At 45.8% G+C, this 25,446-nt stretch overlaps 1 protein-coding gene across 2 annotated transcripts in view; it reads left to right on the plus strand.

The window, feature by feature from the left end:
• LOC134050882 (transmembrane protein 132D-like) overlaps nt 1-25,446 on the plus strand; it is a 190,390-nt gene that overhangs the window by 113,827 nt on the left and 51,117 nt on the right. For both annotated transcript variants that reach the window (XM_062504289.1, XM_062504291.1), the window contains exon 4: nt 2,748-2,931. In XM_062504289.1, coding sequence (XP_062360273.1) covers nt 2,748-2,931 — 184 coding nt within the window. The remainder of the gene's footprint in view (nt 1-2,747; nt 2,932-25,446) is intronic.

Genomic DNA, 25,446 nt, shown 5'->3' on the forward strand with positions numbered 1-25,446 from the left:
GCACCACAGTGAGCTCCCTGCAGTCCAACTCCCACCTATAAACAGCAACCCCTAGGTGAGGGATCTGACTTTAAATCAGCACCAAGACCCATTTTACTTCAACCACTCTTCAACTCAGCCTGAGCTGCTGTTGTGACCCTTTGGGTTTGTCCATCCCACACTTCCTACCCCCGTCACCTCCCGTTCTGCTCCTGCACCCTGGGCAGCAGTGATGGCTTTAGTGTGAATATTACTTGTGCAAATTTCTCCATTTATGTTTTTTAAGCTGTATTTTCTGAAAGGTAACTTTTTGCCTTGCTTCTCTTTTGGAAAACCTCAGTTGCTGAATTCAGCTGAGGAGGAGTGCAGATTGGGAAACAAATCCATGGGACTTGCACATGGGAGGGCTGACAAAGTTAGTGATGAGTAAAAGGATTAACAAAGTGACCTGGTGCTGCCAGCCTGGGTGTGATCGTAGGTTATGCAATACTTTCACATTTTTAAATGCATCTGTAGTAGCAGGGATGAGATTCTTACTGGTTTTTGTGGTGTGTTGTTACCTTCTCTCTTGGAGGAGTTTAGCATTTTTTAGAGGAACTTGTTCAAATTACTTCTGTCAAAACCACATTTGGTAGCTGGTGTGGGGGTTTTGCTACAAGTTCGTTCAAATACCTGCTTTGAAGGAGAGCCTAAAAAATATTTCTGTGCCTTTGGGGTTCCAGTAGCTGTGCCAGTGGGAGCTGTACTTCATCAACGTGCTCCACATCTCTGTCTCTCCCCATCTTTTCCCTGCCTTCCACTCCCTCCTTTGTTTTACTCTGTCCTGTTCACTGCTTTTCTCCTCATGTCCAACTTCCCTGGAAAAGATGCAGGGAGTTTGCCTTTTTTTGAGAGTGCTTTGGTGGTTCCAAGGTCTGGCACTGTGCCCTCAGTGCCCCCTGTCCCTGTGACAGCACAGGGAGCCCCAGACACGCAGGCACTAATGCAGAGAGAGAAACAGAATGCCAGCCCCAAGGTTCATTGTGTGAAGATTCAATTAGCTCTTTAAACACAGGAGCTGGGGTAGAACATGCTGTACAAACCAGGCTCTCTGCCAGGGATTGATAGGCAATGCACTGCCCGTTCCTGCTCACACAATTAAGGTAACTGAGATTCAATAGTCACAGCTGCATAAAGCAGCTCCTGATCCCACCTAGGTCAGCATGAAATGAGACTGCATTCAGTGCTAGTTTAGAAACCGTGCTCTGCTTTTTCGTGGCATGAAGAAATGAGAAATTGAACACAATGTGTTCCATTTTGGAAGCAGAGAGGCCCTCTTTAAATTCCATCCAGGAGAGAAAGAGCACAGTGCATCCACTGAAATGCAGACCTTAGGGATGATCAGATGAGCCTCTTCAAGAAGCAGCACTGGGTAAAGCTCTGTATTTAGTCAGCCCAGTGGAGACCTCTGAGGATCTTGGGAACAGTCCCAAACTGGGGTTTTGGTCATAACTGGTCTTCATAAAAGCGTACCCTTGGTTTTAGCACTTCTCCCACATCAGCTGGGAAGCCTGCTGGGGTTTGGGTGCGTTTTGAAATGTTCCCTTTTTTTCTATTTGCACTCTCCAGCAGAAATGGCTTGTGACCCTTCAGCCAGTCTTCCTCTCCTTGAGGATTCTCCCACTGAAAGAAATTCTGCTCTTGCCTTTCCCCTCCACACAAACACTGAAGCTGGTTCAGCAGTCAGTGCCTCAGGACTAAAAGCATTCTCAATGTCCCCTGGATTTCTGCACTGCTAAGAAATTCCATGTTCCTCTGCAGCTCTAAAGGAACTGGAGTCATTTTTTGTCTCTCCTGATGCCACTGGCCTAAGGAGCTCACCTTGCCAGGACACACAAGGGGATCTTCACTGCCTTTCCATGCAGGAGCTGGTTTTATGACAAACTTTACAGGAACTGCATCAATTCCCTCTCCAGTCTCCCTTCTTTGCACTTGTGCTGTGTGGAATGCTGTGACACAAACGTGGAGCCCAAGGAAGGACAGCTCCTAAAGCCAATGTGACCTTGGGAAGCTGCCCCAGTGCCCCCAGTGCTGCCACAACATCCCACCAGTAAGGCTTTGCTCAAGGATGCTGGCAGCACTGGCTGCTATTAAACAAGCCAGTTTTGTAACTCTCTCACAACAAGCTCGATTATCTGTAATTCCTGGTTTAGCAAAGGACAAAAGGAGCTTCCCACTGACACTCACAGCAAGGTAGCAGCGTAGCCAAAAATTAATTCCGAGTTTTTCCATCCTCTGCTCCCTGCTGCCCTCGTTCATGGACCCCATCCCGGGCTTTGACCTTTCTTCCAAGCCTGTCTTTCATAAACAGAAAATACTTTTGATGCAGTGGTTTCCCCTTTCAAGGAGGGATTCCCTTTAGATTTGTTCACGAGCTGCTTTACCAGGCAGGGAATACAAAATGTGCTTGTCAAGGGAGGGCCTGGGACTCAGTTTAGGCTGTGGTTTCAGCCTCTTTTGCCTTTGATCTGGTGCTGTTTCTCCCCCCATGAAATGGAGCAGTGCACAGTGATCCATCTCACAAAGTGGTGCTGAGCCACTTGAATTGGTGGGAAATACCCTGAAATCTTAAAACAAGTGCAAATGATGAATTCATTATTGAATCCATCATCCCACCAAATCCTCTCTTTGAAGGGGCCTTAATCCAAGGTTTTATTAATATAAAAGCAATTCTATTCCTGGCTTATCATTCATGTGAATGAACATTTCTTTTCCTTTCTTTGCTGCAGTGCGGAGGGTCCTTCCTCTGAAATCATGCAGATTGATTTTGAAATTGAAGACCTGGCTGACCTACCTGAGACCCAGCTCATCACCTGGCAGGTGGAATATCCTGGAGACACCACATCTGATCTGGGAATCTCCAAGATCTACGTGAGCCAGAAGGAGCTGGTAGGAGTTCTCCCTTTGGCTATGGTAAGGAATTGTTTGGCATTCTGCAGGTTTTGAGTATTTTAGAACTTGACAGCTCCAGTGTCTGGCAGGTGCAAAGGATCAGCTGAGAGGGGAGGGAGGGACAGAAGGAAACCCCTTGAGAGGCAGATCCTGGCTTGAGGGGAGAGCACAGCTTCCCTTGGGAGGCAAATCCTGCTCTTTGCCCGGTACATTGATTTTTGGGGGGCAGAAGCTGAGCTCCTGGCGTTTCCATTGCTCAGAACTCCCTCTGGGTGCAGCACGAGGTGTGCTTGGGCACTCAGGTCATCGTGGTACATCTCTGCCCTGAATCAAGAGTGCTCCTACACTGGTCTACACTTCCTGAGTGACAGTTCTTCCAGATTCTGAATTCTGACTCCATATCCATTTGAGAGTGGGAAAAGAAAGGAAAGGAATGATATGAACTCTGAGTAATTTTTAATTAGCTGGGAGGCACAAAATGCAGAATGTAGCCAGCTGTGTGTTCTACAGACATGCATTCAAACAGGTTACCCCATGCTCACAGTGAAAACTACAGGACTTTGAAATTGCCTGATCCTTTAGCCTTGTTCTCTACCTAAAAAAACCCCAAATTTCAAGTACAGTCAGAAATTTGTGCATTTCCTCTTCTCTCCCTTTCACCTTTCTTTGTTGTCAGGATGAAGCACACTTATGTAAGGTCTGGCTGTTCTTAGGCAATCTGTTAGAAAATATTGACACATTATTATTTAGTGGTGACAGAAAAGCAAAAATCAATCTCAGAGCATTTTAAAAAGTGTAACCTGGATGTTTGCCTGGTGATAGCAAGTTAATTATGCCATTACTGAAGACTGGAGGTGTTTTCTGAACTTTCAGACTCACAGAACTGGCTGTTTTTTGTATTTATATTTACCAACTTCCAAACTGCTCAGATGTTGTGATTCTTCATTTTACCAAAACCTGGTTTTTCTGTTGTGGTGGCTCGTGCCTCCATTGCCAAGGTGTGTCTCAGAGCTGAGGCTCTCACAGATGGGAGCTGTGTCACCCCTTTGCATGGCTGCTTCCTCTGCTGAGCACTGGAGGTCTCTGCTGTGTTGGGAAGGAATATTTCACAGAATGTTCTGGGTTGGGGCATCAGCTCCAGCTCTGCTGTCAGCTGGGCCCTGGAGTGCAGCCACACGAGCTCTGGGCTGTAGAAGGATCAGACTGATGTAATCTGAGATGTTGGGGTTTCTGTTCTCTCCATACATAATTGAGAAGATAAAAGGTTTTCTTCCCCAGTGGTTCCAGTGGTGGCAGAAAACCACAGCTCTGCTCACGTGTGCCCACCATCCATGATTGCTTTATTATCAAGTGATATAGTGGCAAAATATAGCTCCTGAGAACAAAAATAGATTCTGCTGGCAACTGCTACAAATCAGATCACTCTCTTAATTTCCATTAAAGATGAACAAAAGCCCATTTTGCAGCAGCCCAGAATTGTGTGCAGCCTGTGAAGTTATCAGGAGGTGGCATTTGGAATTCCACAGGTGTGGGGACCATGGGAGGGGAAGGCACAGATCATGGCAGCATTCCCTGCATCACTGACACCCTGGGAGCAGCTCAACCTTCTCTGCACGAGCTGGAGTGTCAGGGAAGGAGCTGCAGGCTATTGCAGACCTCCAGATCTTTGCCGTGCTTCACTTTGTGCTGAGGAAAATGATCATTCAGGTGCAGCCCTTTCGAGGAGTCCAACTCTGATTAGTTTGATAATTCAGTTTTCCCTGGGGTCCTTGCAAAGCTGTTTGTTATCTGCAAATCTAAAATAAAAATTTTCAAAAAATTCTCCTCTTCCATGTAGAAAGAAGCACAATGAAAATAATGTGTGATGTTATTTCTCTGGGTTTGGAGATATGGGCAATTTGGGATAGATTTTACCGGTCTCCTTAGCAGAACGTGGAATTTCGTGTAGCGCAGCACTGAACAGAAATGCTCTTGAGTATCTTTCCATTACAGGTTAATCTTCAAAAAGAACTATTTTGCTGTTTACACGTTAGGCAGAGCTTTGGGTTCTTTAAGACTGGCTCATGCCACCTCTGCACCACCTTTGCATCCTGAGGTCCTTTCTGCTCCCTCTCATGGATTTGTAGGTTGTAAAGCAGAACATTGGCTAAGCTGGATGTTCCTGATCTCTTGAGTTAGAAAATGCAGCAATGAAAACATTTAAATGTGTGCGTTGGCATCAGGGGATAGGGACAATGCTGCTGCTGCAGTTATTGGGGCACTTGCTGCACCCACCTTGCTTTTCTCCAAGGCCTTTTCTTCGTTCCTGTTGCATACCAGCATCCCAGATTCTGCAGTAATGGCAGCGCAGGATGAGGTGCTGTACCAGGGATAATAAATTCATTATTAGACTAGTGAGTTAACTTTATCCTATAATACAGGGATAAGTGTATGCAGGATGCTCAGTGTCCCCTCAGAAATCTCTTGAATGGGTCACAACCTTCAGTTTTTGATAAATTGTTGTCCACATACGTCTTTTAGATTTCCAAATCAGCAAGTTAATACCGGAGTATATTATACATTATATCATATTATATATACTAGGTGGGATTTGAGAGTTAATTAATGGCCCAGTGGTGAGGTTGCAGTCTGCTTGGCAGAGACAGGAACTCCAGACAAGCTCCCATCCCTGGCAGTGTGTCTCAGCAGGCACAGGTGGATGGTGAGCAGTGAATTACAGCTTGTTTCAGCTGCCCAGCTCCCATTGTCTCTGCTTTGGCCCGTGATTTATTCTCCTCCAGCGCTGCAGCATCCAGGAGTGAGGCAGAGAGAGGTTTAAATCAAAGGTGGGAGCAGCCTGGGAGCAGAGACTCGTGGTTTGTGAGAGGCTTTGGCAGGGTCAGTGCCCAGCCCAGCGCATCCCTGGCAGCTCACAGGTTGCAGTGGGGACACAGAATTGTCCCCCCAGCGTGGGTGGCTGTCCCTGCTCAGCTCTGTCCTGCTCAGAAAAGCTGCTGGGACACAGGGCAGGCTGTTTGTGACCTGCCAGTGAAGGGGCTGGACAAACCTGGGGGAGCTGGCAGGGACAGGGGTCCCCTCACCCTGCATTTCCTGGCGGTCAGCTCCTGCAGGGAGGGGTGGTGGTGCAGGACAGAACCTTTTCCACCAGTGCAAGCATTCTTGCAATGCCACCCCAGCACAAAAGAGCGCACAAAACAGGGGGAGCATTTGTTTTGTAAGGTCAGGCTCATCAGCCAGTTGTAAAGAGTGAAGGTCTTTATGTGTTGAACAGAACCCTGTTACAATGCACGGCATGTAACAGAGCTCGTGTTTAAAATGATATTTGGTTAAAAGCTCTGTTTTGGTATGTCCTAGCAATTATCACAGCAAGGCTGACCCTGAGCCCATGCTCCTCTTGCCAAGGAACGTGCTCTTGTCCTCAGGCCCATTAGACAAATTTTGGCTTCTCAGAAGTCTATTTCTGGCAGTCATATTAAATAAATTGTATCCAAAACCTCAACACCAATTTAACATTATTCCTTTTAGATAATTCATTGTTTCATCCTGCTCCTGATGTTCTTTTTAAAACTTTAATGATTATGTTGACAGGAAGGAAACTGTTCTACTTGCCATCAGCATGTAGATGTATAAGCAGGCCAGGTAAATAAATAAAATCAACCGTGGCAGTAAAGAGGCTATTTATTATAAAGGAAACTTTTTATTATTACAGTTATTTCTAATAATTACAGGGATCAGCTGTCATGGCAGTGGCTGTCACGGATGGATTTTATAAATACCCAGGGTATGAATGCCCTTATAAATACATGTACCTGACACATTTCACTGTTAAATAGTGCTGTTCATGTTCTGGTACAGGCTGCATGAGCAGCTCAGCCTTAGCCAGAATTCCCAGTGGGCTGCTGGAACGGGATACTGGGGGCTGCTGCAGCCTCCTCTCCCCATCCACCCTCTGACCTGACACTCAGGGTGCTTTTGGGGGAAATCTGTGCTTTTCTGAAAGGTGGATCTCCCCCCGTGTGAGGATGTAGAGGAGCACACTGATTTCAGGGGGATCTGCTTTTGGCTGAGTTCTGCCTGGCAGCTGAGGAGTGCAGCATCACATCAGCCACAGCCCTCTGTCCTGTTCACATTCGATGAGGAATATTCCTGAAGGCTTCCACTGACAGCTTTATGAAAAAGAAAAGGATGTCTACAGAGTAGATAAAAGCTTTTACCTTCCTAATTCATAGCTTTTAAATTGCAATTACAGTATTCGGCAAGTTTTCAAATATTTAATTAAAATGTTACCCGGTGCTGAAAAGGAGTCTTTTTAAATCAAAATGATTAGTGAAGCACAGATGAAATCTACTCCTAAGAACGTGAGAAGGCTTTGGATCATTTTGATATTGCCAGCAACCATTTTCTTTTTGGAAATACATCCTGTTGCTTCCTGAAATTGGACAGGTAAAAGAGTTAAAATTTCACACCATAAAACGGAGCCGCCATTCTCCCAGTAATGTCTCAGCACCCACCAGTTCTGAATTTAGAGCAGGAACTTGTCCCTCCTTCATGGCTATGGACATGAGAGTTAGAAGTGCTGGCCTGTTTTCACACTGCTGTAAAACCACTGTCATCACAAATGTTCTGAGTTGCAAACAAATAATTCAGTGGTGAATCGAATTTTCAGAATGATGGTCTTGTAATTATTTTATAATTTGATAATTTTTTGTGGAGCCAATTTCAGCCAGCTGAAAAGGACCTAATTTTTAGTAGAAAAGTGCTCTGAATGATTTTCAAGCCAGGATGTCTTGAGAAGTCTCACACTGAGTGCCCAGAATGACCAGGATTCACTGGAATTATTGAGCCATCTAATTTGGATTGTTTTCCCAACACCTCTATGTCTTTATGCTAATCAGACTCAATATTAAGGAAATTTCAAAAGGGCTTTTTTTTTTTTGCTGTTGTTGAAAAAGAGCCAAACCAGGGATGGTGTTAATTTACTTTTATTGAAATACAGTCAGATTGGGTTTATAAAAAGCAGATTACTGCCTTCTGTTCCTCTTTTGCTTCATGTCTGGTTTCACTCACAGCATTTCCTAACTCAGCACTGCCATACTGCAAATACTGCAGAGCAGTGTGTGACGTGACTGCTGCACTGTCGTCCCTGAAATACAGGAGATCCCTGAAGGTTTTCTTCGTGGCTCAGATTTGGCACACGAGGACCCAGAGCTGACCCTGATTTAGGACCTCTCCTTCCTGCAGATACCCCCTGTGCCCCCTGGCTCCCCCGAGAGCCTCAGAGCAGCAGAGCTGAGCCACTCTGGGTGTGTGCACCGGGGCTGGGACGCCCCCGGGGCTGGGGCGCCCCCGGGGCTGGGGAGCCCGGTCCCTCCGGGAGCTCTGCGTGTCACCGTGTCCATGGCAGTGCTTCCCTTGTGCCCGGCGCTGCTCCCCACGCTCCCACCTGCGCCTCTCATCCCATTGCCAGACAAGCCTGGGACTGATTCCTTGGGCTGCTCCCCACAACAGAGGCTGGGCAAGATCAAAAGAATAAAGTGGATATTTATTGAAGGACAGTCAAATTTATTTATTTGGCAGTCAGAGCCTTCCAAGAGGCTACACCCAGGGTGGACAATGGCCACGAGTTTTTCACACAATTATAAGTTTGGTCCACTTGCATATCAGGGGTTAATTCTCCAATTACAGCTTCAGGTAATGTAGTCACGTTCCCCCAGTTTGGACCCCCTCAATTCACTGATGTTTCCATCTCTTGGGGCCCGAGCCAGTGAGGTGTCCTTGAGTTTCAGGCCTAGGGAGGAATTGTTGTGTCTGAATAAAATGGGAGAACAGCAGCTGCAGCCTAGGGAGTTCTAGAGTTATCCACTAAAGCAGTGCAGGATCTGAAAAACACAAAATAAATGTAAAAGCAAAATCCTAAGGCATCAGGACAGTCTGGATTCCTCTGCAGTGTGTCCTGTGAGCAGGCAGCTGTGGGGAGCGGCAAGGGTTCCCAGTTCATCTCTCCCGGGGCTCCCAGTTCATCTGTCCTGGGGCTCCCAGTTCATCTCTCCCGGGGTTCCCAGTTCATCTGTCCTGGGGCTCCCAGTTCATCTCTCCCGGGGTTCCCAGTTCATCTGTCCTGGGGCTCCCAGTTCATCTCTCCCGGGGTTCCCAGTTCATCTCTCCCGGGGCTCCCAGTTCATCTCTCCTGGGGCTCCCAGTTCATCTCTCCTGGTGCTCCCAGTTCATCTGTCCTGGGGCTCCCAGTTCATCTCTCCCGGGGCTCCCAGTTCATCTCTCCTGGGGCTCCCAGTTCATCTCTCCCGGGGCTCCCAGTTCATCTCTCCCGGGGCTCCCAGTTCATCTCTCCCGGGGCTCCCAGTTCATCTCTCCCGGGGCTCCCAGTTCATCTCTCCCGGTGCTCCCAGTTCATCTCTCCCGGGGCTCCCAGTTCATCTCTCCCGGGGCTCCCAGTTCATCTCTCCCGGGGCTCCCAGTTCATCTCTCCCGGGGCTCCCAGTTCATCTCTCCCGGGGCTCCCAGTTCATCTCTCCCGGGGCTCCCAGTTCATCTCTCCCGGTGCTCCCAGTTCATCTCTCCCGGTGCTCCCAGTTCATCTCTCCCGGGGCTCCCAGTTCATCTCTCCCGGGGCTCCCAGTTCATCTCTCCCGGGGCTCCCAGTTCATCTCTCCCGGGGCTCCCAGTTCATCTCTCCTGGTGCTCCCAGTTCATCTCTCCCGGGGCTCCCAGTTCATCTCTCCTGGTGCTCCCAGTTCATCTCTCCCGGGGCTCCCAGTTCATCTCTCCTGGTGCTCCCAGTTCATCTCTCCCGGGGCTCCCAGTTCATCTCTCCCGGGGCTCCCAGTTCATCTCTCCCGGGGCTCCCAGTTCATCTCTCCTGGTGCTCCCAGTTCATCTCTCCCGGGGCTCCCAGTTCATCTCTCCTGGTGCTCCCAGTTCATCTCTCCCGGGGCTCCCAGTTCAGTTCTCCTGCTCCTGGCCAGCCCCAGCTCCTCTCGGGCATTGGCTGCTCCTCTTGTCCTGGTGGCCCTGGCCTGGCTCCAGAGCATCCTTATCCTTGCCCTGGGCTCTGCCCTCCCTTGGCTCCCCTCCTCTTAACTGGTGTGCTTATAAAAAGCCTTTTGGCATAATGAGGGGAATGCTGCCTTAATTGGTTCCCTTCAGATTAGTGTTTTGAATAAAGCATTGGTTAAAAAGAAGCAGAGTATTTCTCCCTACTGGGATAGATCATCAGCACTGTGGTGCTGCTGGATGCTGGAGCAGACCAGGCTGGGATCTCTGTTTTCAGCTTCTTGACATTATTTTTAGGTGTGTTTCCTAATATTGAGGTACTACTTGGGGGCTGGGGGCTTCTTTTTTTCCCCTTTCTTTCCTTTTTTTCTTCTGGGGATTTAAGATTTTTAAATTATTTATTTACAAGCCATGAAAATCTCCCCAAAATGGATTTTAACAAGTGTGTAATTGGATAATTTGACAACTGGTAAGATGAAGCCCCAGAGATCAGGAATTACACTTCACCACAGAATAGTGGTTCTTCATGTAGAATTAATTAGATTTCCTCTAGATTACAAGTAGTAAGAAGAGTAGTCAATTAAGAGAATTATTCCCTGACTTTCCCATCCTTCTTCCAGCCAGCAGTTTTGAGAATTCCTTTGGCTATGTGAGATGTCCTCAGAGGCAGGGTGTCAGTCAGAGGAGGAGGGACGGTGGCTGGAGCAGTGACCAGGGCTCAGAAGAGGTGGCAGCTGTTGAGTGTCACCTCCTGAGGGGATGAATGTCCACAGGGCCTGAGGGCTGCTGCGACTCTGTCACCTTTGAGGGGCTGATTGTCCCCGGAGCTGCAGAGCTGCTCAGGGGAGGCTCCTGAGGACAGGAGGGTGCTGTTTTCCAGCAGCATTGCTGACTCAGACACGCTCCTTCCTCCCAGCTGGGCTGCCACCAGTGCCCGTGGAGCTGCTGCAGAGCTGGGCTGGAAACAACAGCGACAATTCCTTTCTTTTGGGCCATCCTGAACCCAGCTCGCTTCCCTGGTTCCCTTCATCACCTGCCCATGCAGAAAGAGCATTCAAGCTTCATTCATCTTCATTTCTGATTTCCCTTTTCCCTATTAAAATGGGGAAATTAGAAAGAATGAGGAAGAGAGGTGTTGGTATTTAGCCAGAACAGGAACGGACTGTTCTGAGAGTTTGAAGCTGGGTCCTTTCCTTGCTCCTGTTTTCCTTTCCATCTGTCTCCACAGCCTTATTAAATCACACTTGTTCAGAGGAGAGGCTGCTTTAAATTTATAATTGATGTCCAGTGCCCACAGGTCACAGAAAGGGTTAAAAACGAGGAGGTTGTGGCAGGGACGGCTCTGGGGACAAACACTGGCAGTAGCCCCAAATCCCTGCAGGACAGGCATGGGGAACGTGGAGAACGGGGGGGACTGGGGAGCTCTGGGCTGGGCTGGGCTGGGCTGGGCTGCTCCCAGGTGTGCCCAGGAATTCCCAGGTGTCCCCAGGTGTCTCCAGGTGCTCCCAGGTGTTCCCAGGAATCCCCAGGTGTGCCCAGGAGTCTCCAGGTGCTCCCAGGTGTGCCCCGATGTTCCCAGGAATCCCCAGGTGTGCACAGCTGCTCCCAGGAGTCTCCAGGTGCTCCCAGGTGTTCCCAGGAGTCTCCAGGTGCTCCCAGGTGTGCCCAGATATTCCCAGATGCTCCCAGGTGCAGCAGCACAAGCACAGCTCCTCCAGAGCGTGGTCCTGCTCACCTGGGACAAAGGGCAGGGAGAAGTCATGGACCCAACCACCCAGAGTGAAGATCTCCAAATTTAAGGTTTCCTGAATGCAGGGAAAATAGATTTTGTAGCAGCACATCTGTCTCACGCTTACTGTGACCTTCAGGGAAGGGATGAGGAAAAAGTAAAACAGGAAATCTGCACAGCTGAGGTTTTGGAATACCTAATGCTGTTTTATAACCAGTGATCTCATTTCTAATTGTGAGGAGAATACAAAAAAATCCAACAACATCAAAATGTGGAAAGTGCTCATTTTAAAAAGCTTGACATTTAAAGAGACTAAATTATAGGCATATAAGAAATGTAAATGTTAAATTAAAAAAGTCTGGTTCTTTTTCATACCACTTACTGGTAGTTCTATCATAAAATAACAGCATCACTACCCTGGAGTGGGATTCTGGAAAATTACTCCCCTGGAGACACAGTAGTTGCAGTTCAAAGTGACTTTTTCCTGCAATGCCAAACTTCTGTTTCCTGAACCCATCAACTCCAAACAGAGGGAACATCAGTATTTAAACCACTCCATACATAGCCTGAAAATCAGTCTTGACAATTTGAAAATAACTTGCTGGACTTTCAAATGTTCCAACTGGCTGCAAAACACAGTAATTGTTAAGTTACCTAGAAATAAGAAACGTACTCATTTTCATGAAGAAAGGCAATACACTACAGTGATGAGACTTTTCATTGTAATTCGGGGTAAAAATTCCAAATTCTGGTTGTAATATTTGTGAGGCAAACCAGCTTTGAATTTAAAAATAATTCTCCCTGTTTCAGTGGAATGAAGGTGTGTTGTTTTCACATGTGTATTTTCTCTTTGATCTTAAAAAGATGTCAGAAAATGGAGTTAAGTTTCTTTGTCAGAACTGGGTACAATCTAATATATGTATATAGCTCTTAGCTGATAAGGTGACAACAGGAACCACTAAAGAAAGTGAAAAGCTTAGACATGAGGGGGGAAACAAAGCATTTCAACATTTAAAACAGAGAGGAAAAAAGCTGAACATATGTAAAAATATGTAAAAGTATACATCTAATTTTGTCCTAAACAGGAGCAGAAGAGAACAGATCTGTTCTGCAGCTGGCATCCGAGGAACCACAGCTCTCCTTCTTTGGGGACTTGGTTGAGCAGATGCAGTAAAAGCCAGTGACAAATTTTATAGTTTATGGATGTGCTTTTTTTTCTGTGGTCTGTCACATGAGTTATGGATTTCTTATTGTAAAAAGCTTGAAGTTTTTAGACTTGGCTTGCTGAAGTGATTCTGATCTTTGTCTCACTCAGCTTCTGGAGTGTGAGTGGGAAGTCTTCAGGAGGAAGCAAAAGTCCAGTTCCAGTTCCCTTCATTTCTGATTTCCCTTTTCCCTATTAAAATGGGGAAATTAGAAAGAATGAGGAAGAGAGGTGTTGGTATTTAGCCAGAACAGGAACGGACTGTTCTGAGAGTTTGAAGCTGGGTCCTTTCCTTGCTCCTGTTTTCCTTTCCATCTGTCTCCACAGCCTTATTAAATCACACTTGTTCAGAGGAGAGGCTGCTTTAAATTTATAATTGATGTCCAGTGCCCACAGCAGCAGGGCTCTGGCTTCAGCTGCGTGGGCTGGGTCCAATATAATGCTAATATATTATATATATAATTATATATGAGCAGGCTCCAGGAGTGCAGGGTGCCTGCCTGCTCAGGTTTGCAGGGGGCTTGAGGAAGCAGTTCAGGACATTGTCATTATGAGACCTGCTGAAGAGGATTCTGAGCAATAGACTTACATTTGGGGGTCAAAAAAAGCCAAAACCTTCTGTATTTCACAATAGTTCAGCTATTTCTCACTGTCTGACAGGGAAATGTGGGGATGTCCAGCCTGGCAGCTTTTTGTGTTTTGCTTTTTAAAATGCCTGTGCTCAGAGGATGCTGATGGCCCCAGCTCTGTGCTCTGCTGCTGTCCCTGCTGGGAGAGGGGCAGGCAGGGGCTGGGGTCTCACCTTTTCCATTTCAGGAGGAGGATCAGCCACGTTAGCCTCTTTTGGTGACATTTCTGTTTCAAAGTAAGATGTGGAAAGAGAAAGGTGGAAGAAGTGATTTTTCTCCCAGGATAAACTCAGCCCAATTAATTACCCGGGGCAGAGGAAGGCAGTGATTCTGCAGTGCAGATCAAATTTCCCATTTCAGGCATCCCAGCAGCTGAGAATGAGGTTCATTCTCAGGGAAAGGGAAGTTTTGTTCATATTTAAGACTGGAAATCATAAAGAACTGGGCTAATGGCTGGAAAAGATTGGAAAATTCCTGCACAAAATATTTTCCTTTAATTTCCATACATCCTGATAATCCAGATCAACAGTCTAGAAGGAAGCATCGTCAGGGATCCCTTAGGAGATCGAGGAGGTTTTACTGCCTTGCCCATGTCTCTAATGGTTTCTCATAATCCAAAATACTACAAAAATTGAAGTAAGAGGATGTGCTTTTCTGTTTCTCCTGATAACACTGCCCAGGCATATCAGAGAAGAACACAATCTGTGGAGAAACTCGGAGAATTCTCTAGTAAAGGAAGAACTGCCATTGGTTTTGTTGTCTTTGCTGTTTTTCAGGGGCACTGAGGCTCCTGTCTGGAGCTCTCTCACCTTGCCCTGCCCTGTCCCGAGCAGAGGCTGAGTGGAGCAGAAGCCAGTGCTCTTCCAGAGACCTTGGGAGCTGACCTGATTCCATCAGTGAGCGCTTCCCTGTGGGCACTGCGCAGCCTGACAGCCAGGCTGGTTCTGCCCCTGCACTGCCACAGCCCCTGGGGTGTTCTGAGAGCCAGGGGTGCTGTGTGACCTCACGCACAGCTGGGCAGTGCTGCCTCTGCAACATCTGCCTGGCCACCACCTGCCCTGTCCTTGGTGCCTGGCTGGGAGCCAGCGGCCTCAAGAGCCAGATCCAGCTCGGCCGTCCCCAGGGCAGAGCAGGTGGTGCTGCTCTGCTCCTGCGTTTGCTTTCTGTTTCTGTGCTTTCCACAATTATAGAATTTCTTGTTGCTTTCAGGAGCGGCCAGGGAGGAGGAACTTTAAAACTTCACTGTCTTTTTAATAATGGTTTGCTTCTCCTTCCTGAAAGAACTTTGTTGAGCAGGTCTTAATTGGATGAATTGTTGCTGCTGCTGCCTGAAAGCAGTTAGCAAACATGGATCTTCTGGGAAAAAAAAAACCAAAAACACAAAAAACCAAAACACCTTAGCAATGAGCCAAGCTGTCAGTAAACCACATTGTGGTAAATGTCTGGGGATGTTTGTGTCTGTAGGTGCTTGTAGATGAACCAGGTAAAGCTCCCCAGGTGAGGAGGCAGCTTGGTCACTGAACAGCAGTTTGGCTGTGCAAACACACACAGAGCTCTGCTGGTAGAGCTGCTCTGGGATCTTGTTTTTGATTTTCAGGTTGCTGAGCAGTTTGTCTGGCTGAAGGCTGTTGTGCAGGTCTCTACATCCTAATCTCCACACTGGACAGTCTTAGGAAAAGTAACAAATTCATTCTTAAAAGACCCAGGGTATTTATATGTAGTCACAACAATGCTATGGCATTTTTAACCCAGCTTGCAAGTGGGGATTTAATGGTGTAAAAAAAAAGCATTTGCTATCTCTGAGAAAGTACCTGACAACTTGGTTGTCACAGGTTCTAGACGTGACTAATTACATAACTTAAAACATGGCAGAGAAAAGCCCTGATAGGGAAACACATCTGGGGAGCACTGGGGACAGAGTCAGGAAAAGGACTCGTAGTTTCTCCTCTCACACTGTGCCTGAGTAATTCTGGCACAGCAAAGGGATTTTGAGCTGACCCTTCTGTGCACCCCCCTCCTCCCTTGTGTCAGGACACCACGGGGGCTGGGTCCTCTCTTCTGAAGCAGTCCAGGTTTTACTCAAATCACCTTTGTCAGAGTGTCTGAATCCCTCCAGCAGAAATTTCACAAAGGCCGAAAATGGGAGAAGAATTTGAACGCTCTGAAACTGAGCACACTAATTGTCTTACCTTCATACCTGTCTTCCCACTGCCCTCTGCTGGGAACCTTATCCAGCCTTCCTGGATGGAATTTAATTTCATCACACTTCAGTCTTTGTGAACATCACCTGTGAACATCTTCGTGGTAACCTTCATCTGGTTTTGCAGCATCCCTGGCAGAGGAAAGGATACCCAGTCATGCCCTTTCAAAAATCACTACTTCCACTAAGAAATGTGTATGTGTAAAATTCCTTCAGTAATGAGAATTGATGCACAGAAAGGACACAGGGTGGTGGGAAGGAGAAGGAAGGGTGGGAATACAACAGCAGCTGCAGTTCTGTTAGCTGTGACATTTAGAAATACCTGCCCAAATCTCTTATCTCCTCTAATTCTTTTTTATCTTCAACGGATTCAGTCAAGGGTTGCTTCATAGACAAAATGCTAAGAAGCATTGCAGAACGATTGTGTAAGTGCTTAGAGCGCTCAGCCTTGGTTAGACCAGGCTGGTGACCCCCACTGCCATGGAAGGGGTAGAGCAGCACCTTGGACTGGTTTGATGTTCCACTGCAGGCTTCTGACAAATAACGTCAGATGTCAACCTGTGAAAAACCCCTGTGGAAAACAAGTGTTAGTCCAGGTGCACCTAAAGAGAGCATTTTACCTGTCCCTGTGGCCCTGAAGGCAGTGACAGAAAACTCCGTTAATTGGTTTTATTTAAAGAAAGCCTGATCTCTCTGTGGCCAAAGAGCAGCTTTTGTTTTGTTGTTTCTTTTTATGTCTGTCTGATTCTCTTTCCACATGCATTCTCTGCCTTTTGGAGAGAAAGGCAAAGTGAACCTTTCACACCTTGCTTGCATAAACAGTTTGTATTTGTTGGAGAAGTGCTCACCATTGAGCAAATGGAATTATTTATGGCAGAAGAGGAGCACAGGACTGTGTGACTACAATTCTTTATGATTGCAGAAATTACTTGCTGCTGCTCTCATGTAAGCTGTTCACAAGGCATTTGACAAAAGGATTGATTTTCAGAATTCACTGGAAAGAAATGAAAATAAGCTTATTAATAAAGGTATCAGTAGAAGAGCTCTGAGTCACAGACCTGTTGAGCTGTTTTTCCTGACCAGACTCACATCAGCTCACTTTTGGAACCACTTGAGACAGAATCATTTCTGTCCCAGAAGTGTTCATGTGAGGAGATTGATGCCCCACTTCTGCCCTGGATATCAGTGTAGAAGTGTATGAAAAGATCATCAGGTGATCTTCAAAATTATTTTAAAGCATTGAAGTTGGTTATTTTTCTTCATGTGGGAGTGTCATTTATATTGTTACTTGCTAGAGGCCTTCCACAGAAAAGCATGAACCAAGCTTCGAAGGTGTCTGTGTATTTGCTGATTTATTTACTATTTCTAGGACTAAACCAGTAGGATTTAATATTTTCCTGAATGTCTGCAAAGCACAAAACCTTTAATGCAACTTTGGCTTGTGAAATATTTCCTTCTGAGGCACATCTGAAGGGAAAAGGGAGGGCTAAGGAAAAGAAGGCATTTGTCACCTATTAGTTTAATCCAGGTGTATTTAGAGAAAAGGGAATAAAAAGAAACTCATCCATCTCTCTGCATATGAGCTGTATCTTGGTGTCTGTGTGTAATTGCTCAGGGAGGCAGGGCTGGTGCTGGTGCCTTGTTAAATGCAGATATTCTGTTCACCAGGGCAGGGTTTGATGCACTCACAGGAGTCTGAGTTTTACTGCTCTTGCCTCAGCAAAGAGTCAAGCTCAGTATCTCAGCTTGTGGATATTACTGTTGAGTTGTGAACCATTTCTTCTCGTTTTCTTAGAAGTGTGGGTTGCCACGCGTGTGTTCAGCTGCAAAGCAGACCCTACTGCGTGTGTCATTTCTGTGATCAGCCTCAGTTCTGCTCTCGGGTACTTGCAGTCTGCACTGGCAGTGGATTATCTGGCATCAGGTTTTGGGGATGAGGCTCCTCCAGCACCACTTGTCATTGAAGGGTTACGTGTGGCTGCAGAGGGTTTGGTGAGCAGAGCAGGGTTCAGCTCAGTCAGGGCTGTTGGCACATCCAGAAGTGAGTGCACAGGCTGAAGGCTCCAGAGGGCACAAACTGTGACCTGAAAACATCCTGACTGCTTGAATACAGACCTCTGTGCATCTTAATTTTATAGAGCAGAGATGAACGTGGGCAGTGGTTCTCTTGAGCGTGGCTGGGGAATGGACTGGAGCAGTCAGAGCATGTGAAATCCATTTCCACATCCATTTCCACATCCATTTCCACATCCATTTCCAGGGTGTCTCAGTGAATCCCCTGCTCTGTCTCAGGGCTCTCCAGTGGCACTGCAGCACCCAGAGCCCCCATTTCTGCAGAACAGGAAATGTCCCCGTGAGTGCCTGGCTGGGCACAGGGAGCCCTGCACGAACACTAACGAGCTGTGCAGATCTGGGTGCAAGGGGAAGAAGCAGTGTCCTTTGGAAATGCATCCCTTTGGACCAAATCCTGCCCTTGAACGTGCACACTGAATCTCCGTTGTCGTTGGTAGGCTGTGTGTGAATACATTGGCTAGAAGAATTTCAGCCTTAGATTTTCCTTTCTTTTCTGCAGCTTCCTGCAGGTTTTTGTTTTCCCTTGGTTTAACTAATCAAAGCATTCCTCCATTGCTGAATTAAAAGGAGCTTTCTTGAGACCATTTACCGCTTAGTTTAAAATTATTATTCTCGAAAATCAATTAAATGAGGTGTCTACCATAATAAAATACAATTTTTTACTCTTTTCAGTGTGTATTTGGCAGGTGGCTGATACAATAGCTTTAGAAACTCTGCCGTGTGTAGTTCCAAGTGAATGGAACTTCCACAGAACACAGACATGGAGCACAGATCATCTGCCTAAAATCTTTAACAATAAGTAGGAGTTCCATATGTTAATTGGAGCATCGACCTTTTATCTTTGTTGAGCAGAGGATCTGCAAATTAAATACCAGTCACTAATGAGAAATAGCCTGGTATTTGAGCAAAGCCAATCGGCTGGAGCCTGGGTAGACTAAAACAGATTGAATTTTTTTTTTTTTAAAGCCACTGACTAAGCCACAAGACTTAAAGCACTGGTGTGAGCAGAGGCCTTCCCCAGGACAGCTGGGCTGTCAGGGAGGTGCTCTGCATTAATGCTGGTCTCGCTGGCTGTGAGCCACCCTCACCTGGCAAAGATGAGCATTTCTGATCACCAGTCCCTGAGCAGCAGCATTTAAACTCATTTAAACTCAGAACTGGGACCTTCCATGCAAGGAACGTTTTGTCATCAGTCCTGACTCTCACTTTAGTGTGAGGAGAGGAAGAAAGATGATTTCCATCCTGGTTGAGGCTATTCTTTTAATACTTCTGTTGAACTTGTACCTTTGCCCATCCAGGCTGACTCATGAAAACAGCCTTTGCTTTGCTTTCCTATTTTCTGCCCACTGGTAAATTTTCTTTTAACCTCAGCTTGCACTGCTTCTGTCCACGTGTGTTCTTGCCATGCCTGAGCTCTGCTCTCAGCTTGGGCAGTGATGGAAATTCAGGAAATTCAGGAAACTGAGGCACTCTCCCAGTACCTGGTGTGGGTAACACAAATCTTACCTGGCAGATCTGGGCACTGCTTCTCCCCCACACTGAATCCAAATGTCCCTTGGTGTGGGATTTAATGCAGGAGGGAAGTCCCATTCCATGGAATCTTCCTTCCCATCTAGGAAAATGGGCACTTCCTGCAGGTGTCAGTGGTGCAGTGTTGGGTGTTCTGCCTGGTTTCCTTCATCAAATCTTCAGCATGGAGTGACTGTTGAAGTGTCCACCTGCTTTTCAGTGCTCATGTTGGAATAGCTTGTAAGCTAGCTAAGTTTCATTGATAAAAGCCTGTTTCTGTCAGAGCATTAAGAAAGAAGATTGTTTAAGTGTGTCAATTATGATAAATCAATAAAGAAAAAAATCCATGCTGTGCAGCAGGTATGGAAATAGCTCATTTGTTTGCTGAAGTCAGGTATTCAGGGGACACCAACACTCTATTGTTGCCATCATTACAAAGCCTCAACTGGGAATAATCAGTGTCTCACTCTCCATGACAGTTTTTTGGAAAGCAGCTTGTGACAGACTATTTAATGAAGCAGAAAGTGGAGTTGGGTTTGCATTATAGAATACTGAAATGAAATCTCATTCTAAATGAAAAAAAAAAAACCTAACTTTCTAGCTCCTCTTCTTCAGATGTCTTCATTTAAATGCAAATAGCAGCTTCATCCACAATGAAATAAAAAAAAAATGCCTTTTTTTCCCTGGGAAACAATAATGAGGGTAAATTTAAGTAATTTCATTTTTGTAATAAGATAATCCTTTTCAATGCTCATGGTAATATTATGATAAAGGCTGATTTTAGAATTATTATTTTTGAATAAGGGAATGTATTTTTGGCTTTTGTAGGAGCAGGATTTCTGAATTCAATGTAATTCTGCCCAGATGCTGCTCCTGAGGTCAGGAAGCTCAAGGGTGTGATCTGGATTCCATTGAGCCCAGTGGGCAGATAATCCATAATAGTATCTGCAACTAAATCGTGTTCCACCCACACTTTATTTGGCTGATGAAAATGATGGTTTGGCACTTGGGGGATTTCCTTGTGGTATTTGTGCACAAGCAGCTTCCAGGTCTGGGTGTGCTTCCGTAATTTATTGAGACAGGAGGGGGGATGAAAAGCTGATTTGGAGCTTCTTGAACAACTGGTTTATCCCACATTTTCCCTGAGCATCTCAGAGGTTCTCCCCAGACTGTACCAGGGATGTGCAGCTGCTGCTGCTGTGGATCAGACAATACTGGCTGGTGGGCTGTGCTTCCCTGACACTAAAATCCTGTATCCTGTGTGTTCTTTGATGCCCTGATAGGCAGTGATTAGAGCCTGATAAACTGCAGTGACTTCACCTGGTGGCACCAGCTTTATTTTTATGGTGATAACTTTATCTCCAGTTCTCCTGGAGACACGTTACCCTGATCTCGCTGCATCTTGCCAAACTCTCAGCAGCTTCAAAGTTCTTTTAGAAGATCCCAGACAGAAATGTTTCATCTCAGTGGGGTGAGGTCCAGGGTAGATAAAATGCATGCAGAAAAGGAGTTAGAGCCTCTAGGTAAGAGGAATAAGAATTTTCTAGAACAGCTTAATATCCAGAACTGAAAATCCTGCTATTTAGCCATGGAAGGTCCAAAGGCAGTAGGGTATCGTGGAATCCAGATAAACAGCAAGGTGTTTCCAGCAGTACAGAGAACAAAATACACTTTTGCTAATGCATCCTGTGTTTCTCAAAACTCAGGTGATGATGCAGCTGCTGACAGATGTCAGAACACTTGTTGATACAGGTCCTGAAAAAGAATGTGCTCCCTGATTTCCAGGCATTGCTGAGATCTCCCCAGGTGCCTTCAGTCATCTGGGGGGATTTTCTGTCTAAGAATAAGCAAATGTCATTTTTTCAGCCATGTGCAGATCTAATAGAAACGAGTGGGAAGATTTTAAAATCAGCAAGGACCATTTTCTGCAGCTGTTATTTATGAGCAGTATTAGTTCTCAGAACTCTATCAGCAACATGTACAGTTGTTTTCTTGGTTAAATCAAGTCTTTCAGGATATTTCATGTTCATGTCATAGTAGTTCCTGGCTGATTCTTCAGATAACTGGGTTCTGTCACACATTTTGAAGTCTCTCTCAGCTCAGTAAGAAGGCAATAACACGGATTATGTCCAAGATGGTCATTGCAATATAATATAGCTATACATTACCTGCATTTTGGTTTTCTCACTATTCTGAATTTTTCCATTGTTAGACTTTAATTTGCACATAAAGCACATAGTTTCCCTTTATGAAGCCAGAAGGGTTTTCTTTGCAGTGAAAATGAGTGGCTCAATTACCCTCCTACTAATGGATAAAATGTAATTAACATTGTCTTGAGGCTAATTTTCATTTATGCTGCCATTCTGCGTAAGCTGAACATCATTCTCCAGAAAAAGTCAATGTGTCACTTTTATTAGCCCAGTTTGCACTTTAACACCAAGAAAATTAATTCCAGATACATTAGCACACTTAACTTCCAATCCAATGAAATGATCTGAGCACAGAAGATAACTCTAACGTGTCCTTTATGAAGTCAGGCACTCGGGGGGTGATGGATAAATGGGCTCCTATTTCCATGTGTGCATTTGGTGAAAAGGGCAGAGGGCACAGAGCAGCCAGGTTGCTCCTGAGCTCACCAAGCTTTGCATCCTTCCACACGTGTGAATGGCCAGAAAACCTTTTTTTGGGTGGCTTTTCTTCCCACCAGTTTAAAGCAGAGCAGTTGTGGTTGAGTTTTCAGGCCTGAGAAATATTGACAAGTGTTGCAGAATGTTTAGCAATACCTTTTGGGGCATATTTTAGTGTCTTAGAAGCCTGGAAGGAAAAGCACCTCAGAAATACAGTGATTTGGGTGATTTTATGTATTCTGTGTGTTTTTAAATATCTGGTCCATGCTGACATGAGTGAGACAGCTGAGAGGTTTGTGCTCTCACTGGGGTTTTGCAGGAAACATTTCTCCACATTTGGTTTTGTGTTTGTAGTCCTCTCTGAGCCCCTCTTTTCCTCCTTTTGTTTGGATAAGACTCATTCCCTGCTCTGGGAAATGCCCTGCTGTAAGTTCAGAGTTCACCTCTCTTGAAGATCATCACTGTTACAGATTATTTCTAGCAATTACTGTGCCAGTGGTCCAGCTCCCCCTGAGCCAGCTGTTGGATCTGTTCACACCAAGGAGATCAGAGCCTCCCTCTGCCCTTGCTGAGCCCACCCAAGAGCCCTCTCCCAAACCAGGGTGGCCCAGCAGACCTCTGAAGTCTCCCTCTTTTCCCAAGTGGCTCCTTGATGCCTGATTTTTTGTAATTTTTTTTTTTTTGTACTGGTTGCAAAAGCAGCAGCCTGACTCTTAAATGTGTGTGGAAGTCAAGTGTTCTGCTCTTGTTTTTCAGTTCTTATGTGTCCCCCATGGCCAGGCGTTCAGCACCTGCAAAATTGAAACAATAATAACCCCAGTGATGAAGAGAGGCCGTGTTGTGATTTTAGTTTTGCTTTGCTCTCTATTGGGAGCACCTTTTTACAGCAGTAGCCTCTGTGTGGAACACTGTAAAAAATAAATGGGATGTGATGAAGGCGTGCCAGGTGTGCAGAGGGAGATAAACTCCAGTAGTTCTGTTATGATGACAGAATAGACTGTTCTTCTGGCAAAACATGCCTTTAAAAGAGTCTGGACGTTTCCAGGGTGAAAAGCTGAGCAGTTTTCTCTCAGAGGAGTGCAAGGCACTCCTGAGCACTCCCCTTCCCCAGAGCTGGGTCTGCACAGAGCACCCACACCAAAGGAATGACTCTTGCCCCATGGAAAAAAGGCAGTTTGGGGCTTTGCCATTTTTTAGGTACCCAAGAGCAGGGTTTGCAACTGGATTCTGCATAATATGGGTGATAGCAGAATCCATGAACTTCCAACATGTCTTTGAATTTAGGAGCAGTTCTCCATCCATCACTTGTTTCTAGGGAGAGAAAAGCAACAAAAATCACAAATTATCTCCTGACCGCAAAAAAAATAAATGGCTATTGATAAACTTTTCCTTCTGTGCTTATCTTCAAGTCTATTCCTAGATGCAAGACAGGGACCAACCCCTGTGCTCTGCAGGAACAGTGGAGGAGATGAAATCTCCCTGGCTGCTTTCACTGCATGGAAGGAAAATTTCCTGTAGGTTCAGGAGCAGGAAAACTTCCCAGGCACTGCTGTGTCTCCATCTGGCTCCCAGTCCAGCCTTTCCAAGTGGCACCTGCACGTCGTGGTGGCTTTTTGGGAGCTGGGAGGGATAACCCAAGCCTTGCTGCCATCCCAGTCAGTGAGCCAGAAAGTGGAACTTCTTAATTGCGTTTTGGCAAAAGGCACGGTAGCCACCAGGCCCGTGGCACAGAATGAAGCTTTAACACAGCTGCCTAATTTCAGCACATTCTCAGTGTTTCCAGCTCTTTAGGCTGAGCATGTGTTCTAATGATTTAGGTCCAAGTGCATCAAATATACGAAGAAAAAGAGCAAAAGCAGTAAATCCAGAGATGAGGCATGGTTTGCACCAAAGCAACAGATTTCTTCCTCTTTTCTGGATTTGAATGTAGTTAGAAAAAAGAAATATGTTCCAAAAGAAATCCAATTGCTCTGGCATGAAATATAAATGTATACATGTCTGTGTGTGTCTGTGTGTTAGTGACAAGGCTGTCAAAGCCTGGCTGCAAAGGGAACATGAAAATACACTTTTTGTCTGTAATTCCCAGCCTGGCCCTGTGCACAGATGATGTTGAGAAGCAGCTTCAGAGGGCAGGATTTCCTCTCCAGGGTCTGATCTCGGCAGGAATGCTCAGCCCACCTGCCCATTATTGTGCTCATTAAATCCCTGAGCCCAATCCCAGCTATTCCAGGGGCTGTCAGCATTTCCATTTCGTGCCCATCTCATGTGAGGCACTGGCCCCATCCTTTGTGCTGCTCAGAGGTTATCAGTATGCTGTGGACACTACGGTGCTTTACAATATCGTTAAGAAGCAACAGGATTTTAAATTTGCTGGAACAGTTTTGTCTGAGGTGGTGGATTAGCATTTCAAATACTTTTTTTTTTATTGTGCTAACCTCTTGGGTAAACCCTAATTATTTAAAAGTAAAAAGCTTTCAGAAATAGATGACATTGCTAATTGAAACAGTCACAAATGAAAAAGTAATGTAAATGCTGTAAGTTAACCCAAACAATTTGTCTGTCTGTAGGGAACATTACAGCAATCAGAGGTAGATTAACTATGGGGAGGAGCAGAGGAAATGGGTGGTCTGCAGCAACATTTACTAACTAGGAGCCAAAATTAATTTGTTACAAAAGCTATAGAGCCTCAGTGTTTGTTATCTGGTGGTGTGAATTCTTAGTGTACACTGTGGGCATCTTGCATAATTTCAGAAGAGTATTCCTAGAAGATTGCATTTTATGTTCCTCTTAGGAAAAAAAAAAAACAAACCAAAAACACACATGCACACACACACACAAAAAAACCCCAACACATCACCCCAAAAACCCCCAGAAGACAATAAGAATCAAAAGAAATGTATTACCTTTGGACACCAAAATTCTGCCTAGTACTTTCCAGAGGATTAATTATTTTGAAGCGGTCCTTCAAGCTGAAGTTTTAAATTTTTTTTCCCAGTAAACATGCAGGGTCACAGTGATTTTAGACAGCTCATTTAATCTGCAGCTTGAATACAAAACACAACTCCTGCATTAGCTGGCAGCCAGAGCTGGGAGGATCCAGCTCAGCACAGTTTGGGGTGTGCTGCCAGGGAGCTGGGGGGCCAAGCTCCAGTTTATTCATTTCTTTCCCACTCTAAGGACACCTTCTTCTGCTCAGAACCTCTGCACCCACTTGCTGCCCTTGTTTGTGCCCTGGCTTTGGGGTGCACTGTTCCAAGCACGAGCCAAAGGCCACAGGAGTGCAAGCAGAGCCAATCTTTATTTACAGATTGCCTCGAATTCCAAAGCCCTTCCCACCGAGCAGCCAGCACTGACACCTCTGTATTTCCACACTGAGCTTTACAGGGTTGGGGATATCAAGAATTGTTCAGAGATAAGAGGAAAAAAACTGTCCTGGGCTGTACTGTGAGTTCTATCCATCCATCCATCCATCCTAATACAGTTTCAGAGCAAATCCCTCCGTGCCATGTAAGCAGAGCATTAAAGGGAACAGCACTCAGGATGATGCTGTAAAA

The sequence above is a fragment of the Cinclus cinclus genome, chromosome 17 (genome assembly GCF_963662255.1).
Source record: "Cinclus cinclus chromosome 17, bCinCin1.1, whole genome shotgun sequence".
NCBI lineage: Eukaryota > Metazoa > Chordata > Aves > Passeriformes > Cinclidae > Cinclus > Cinclus cinclus.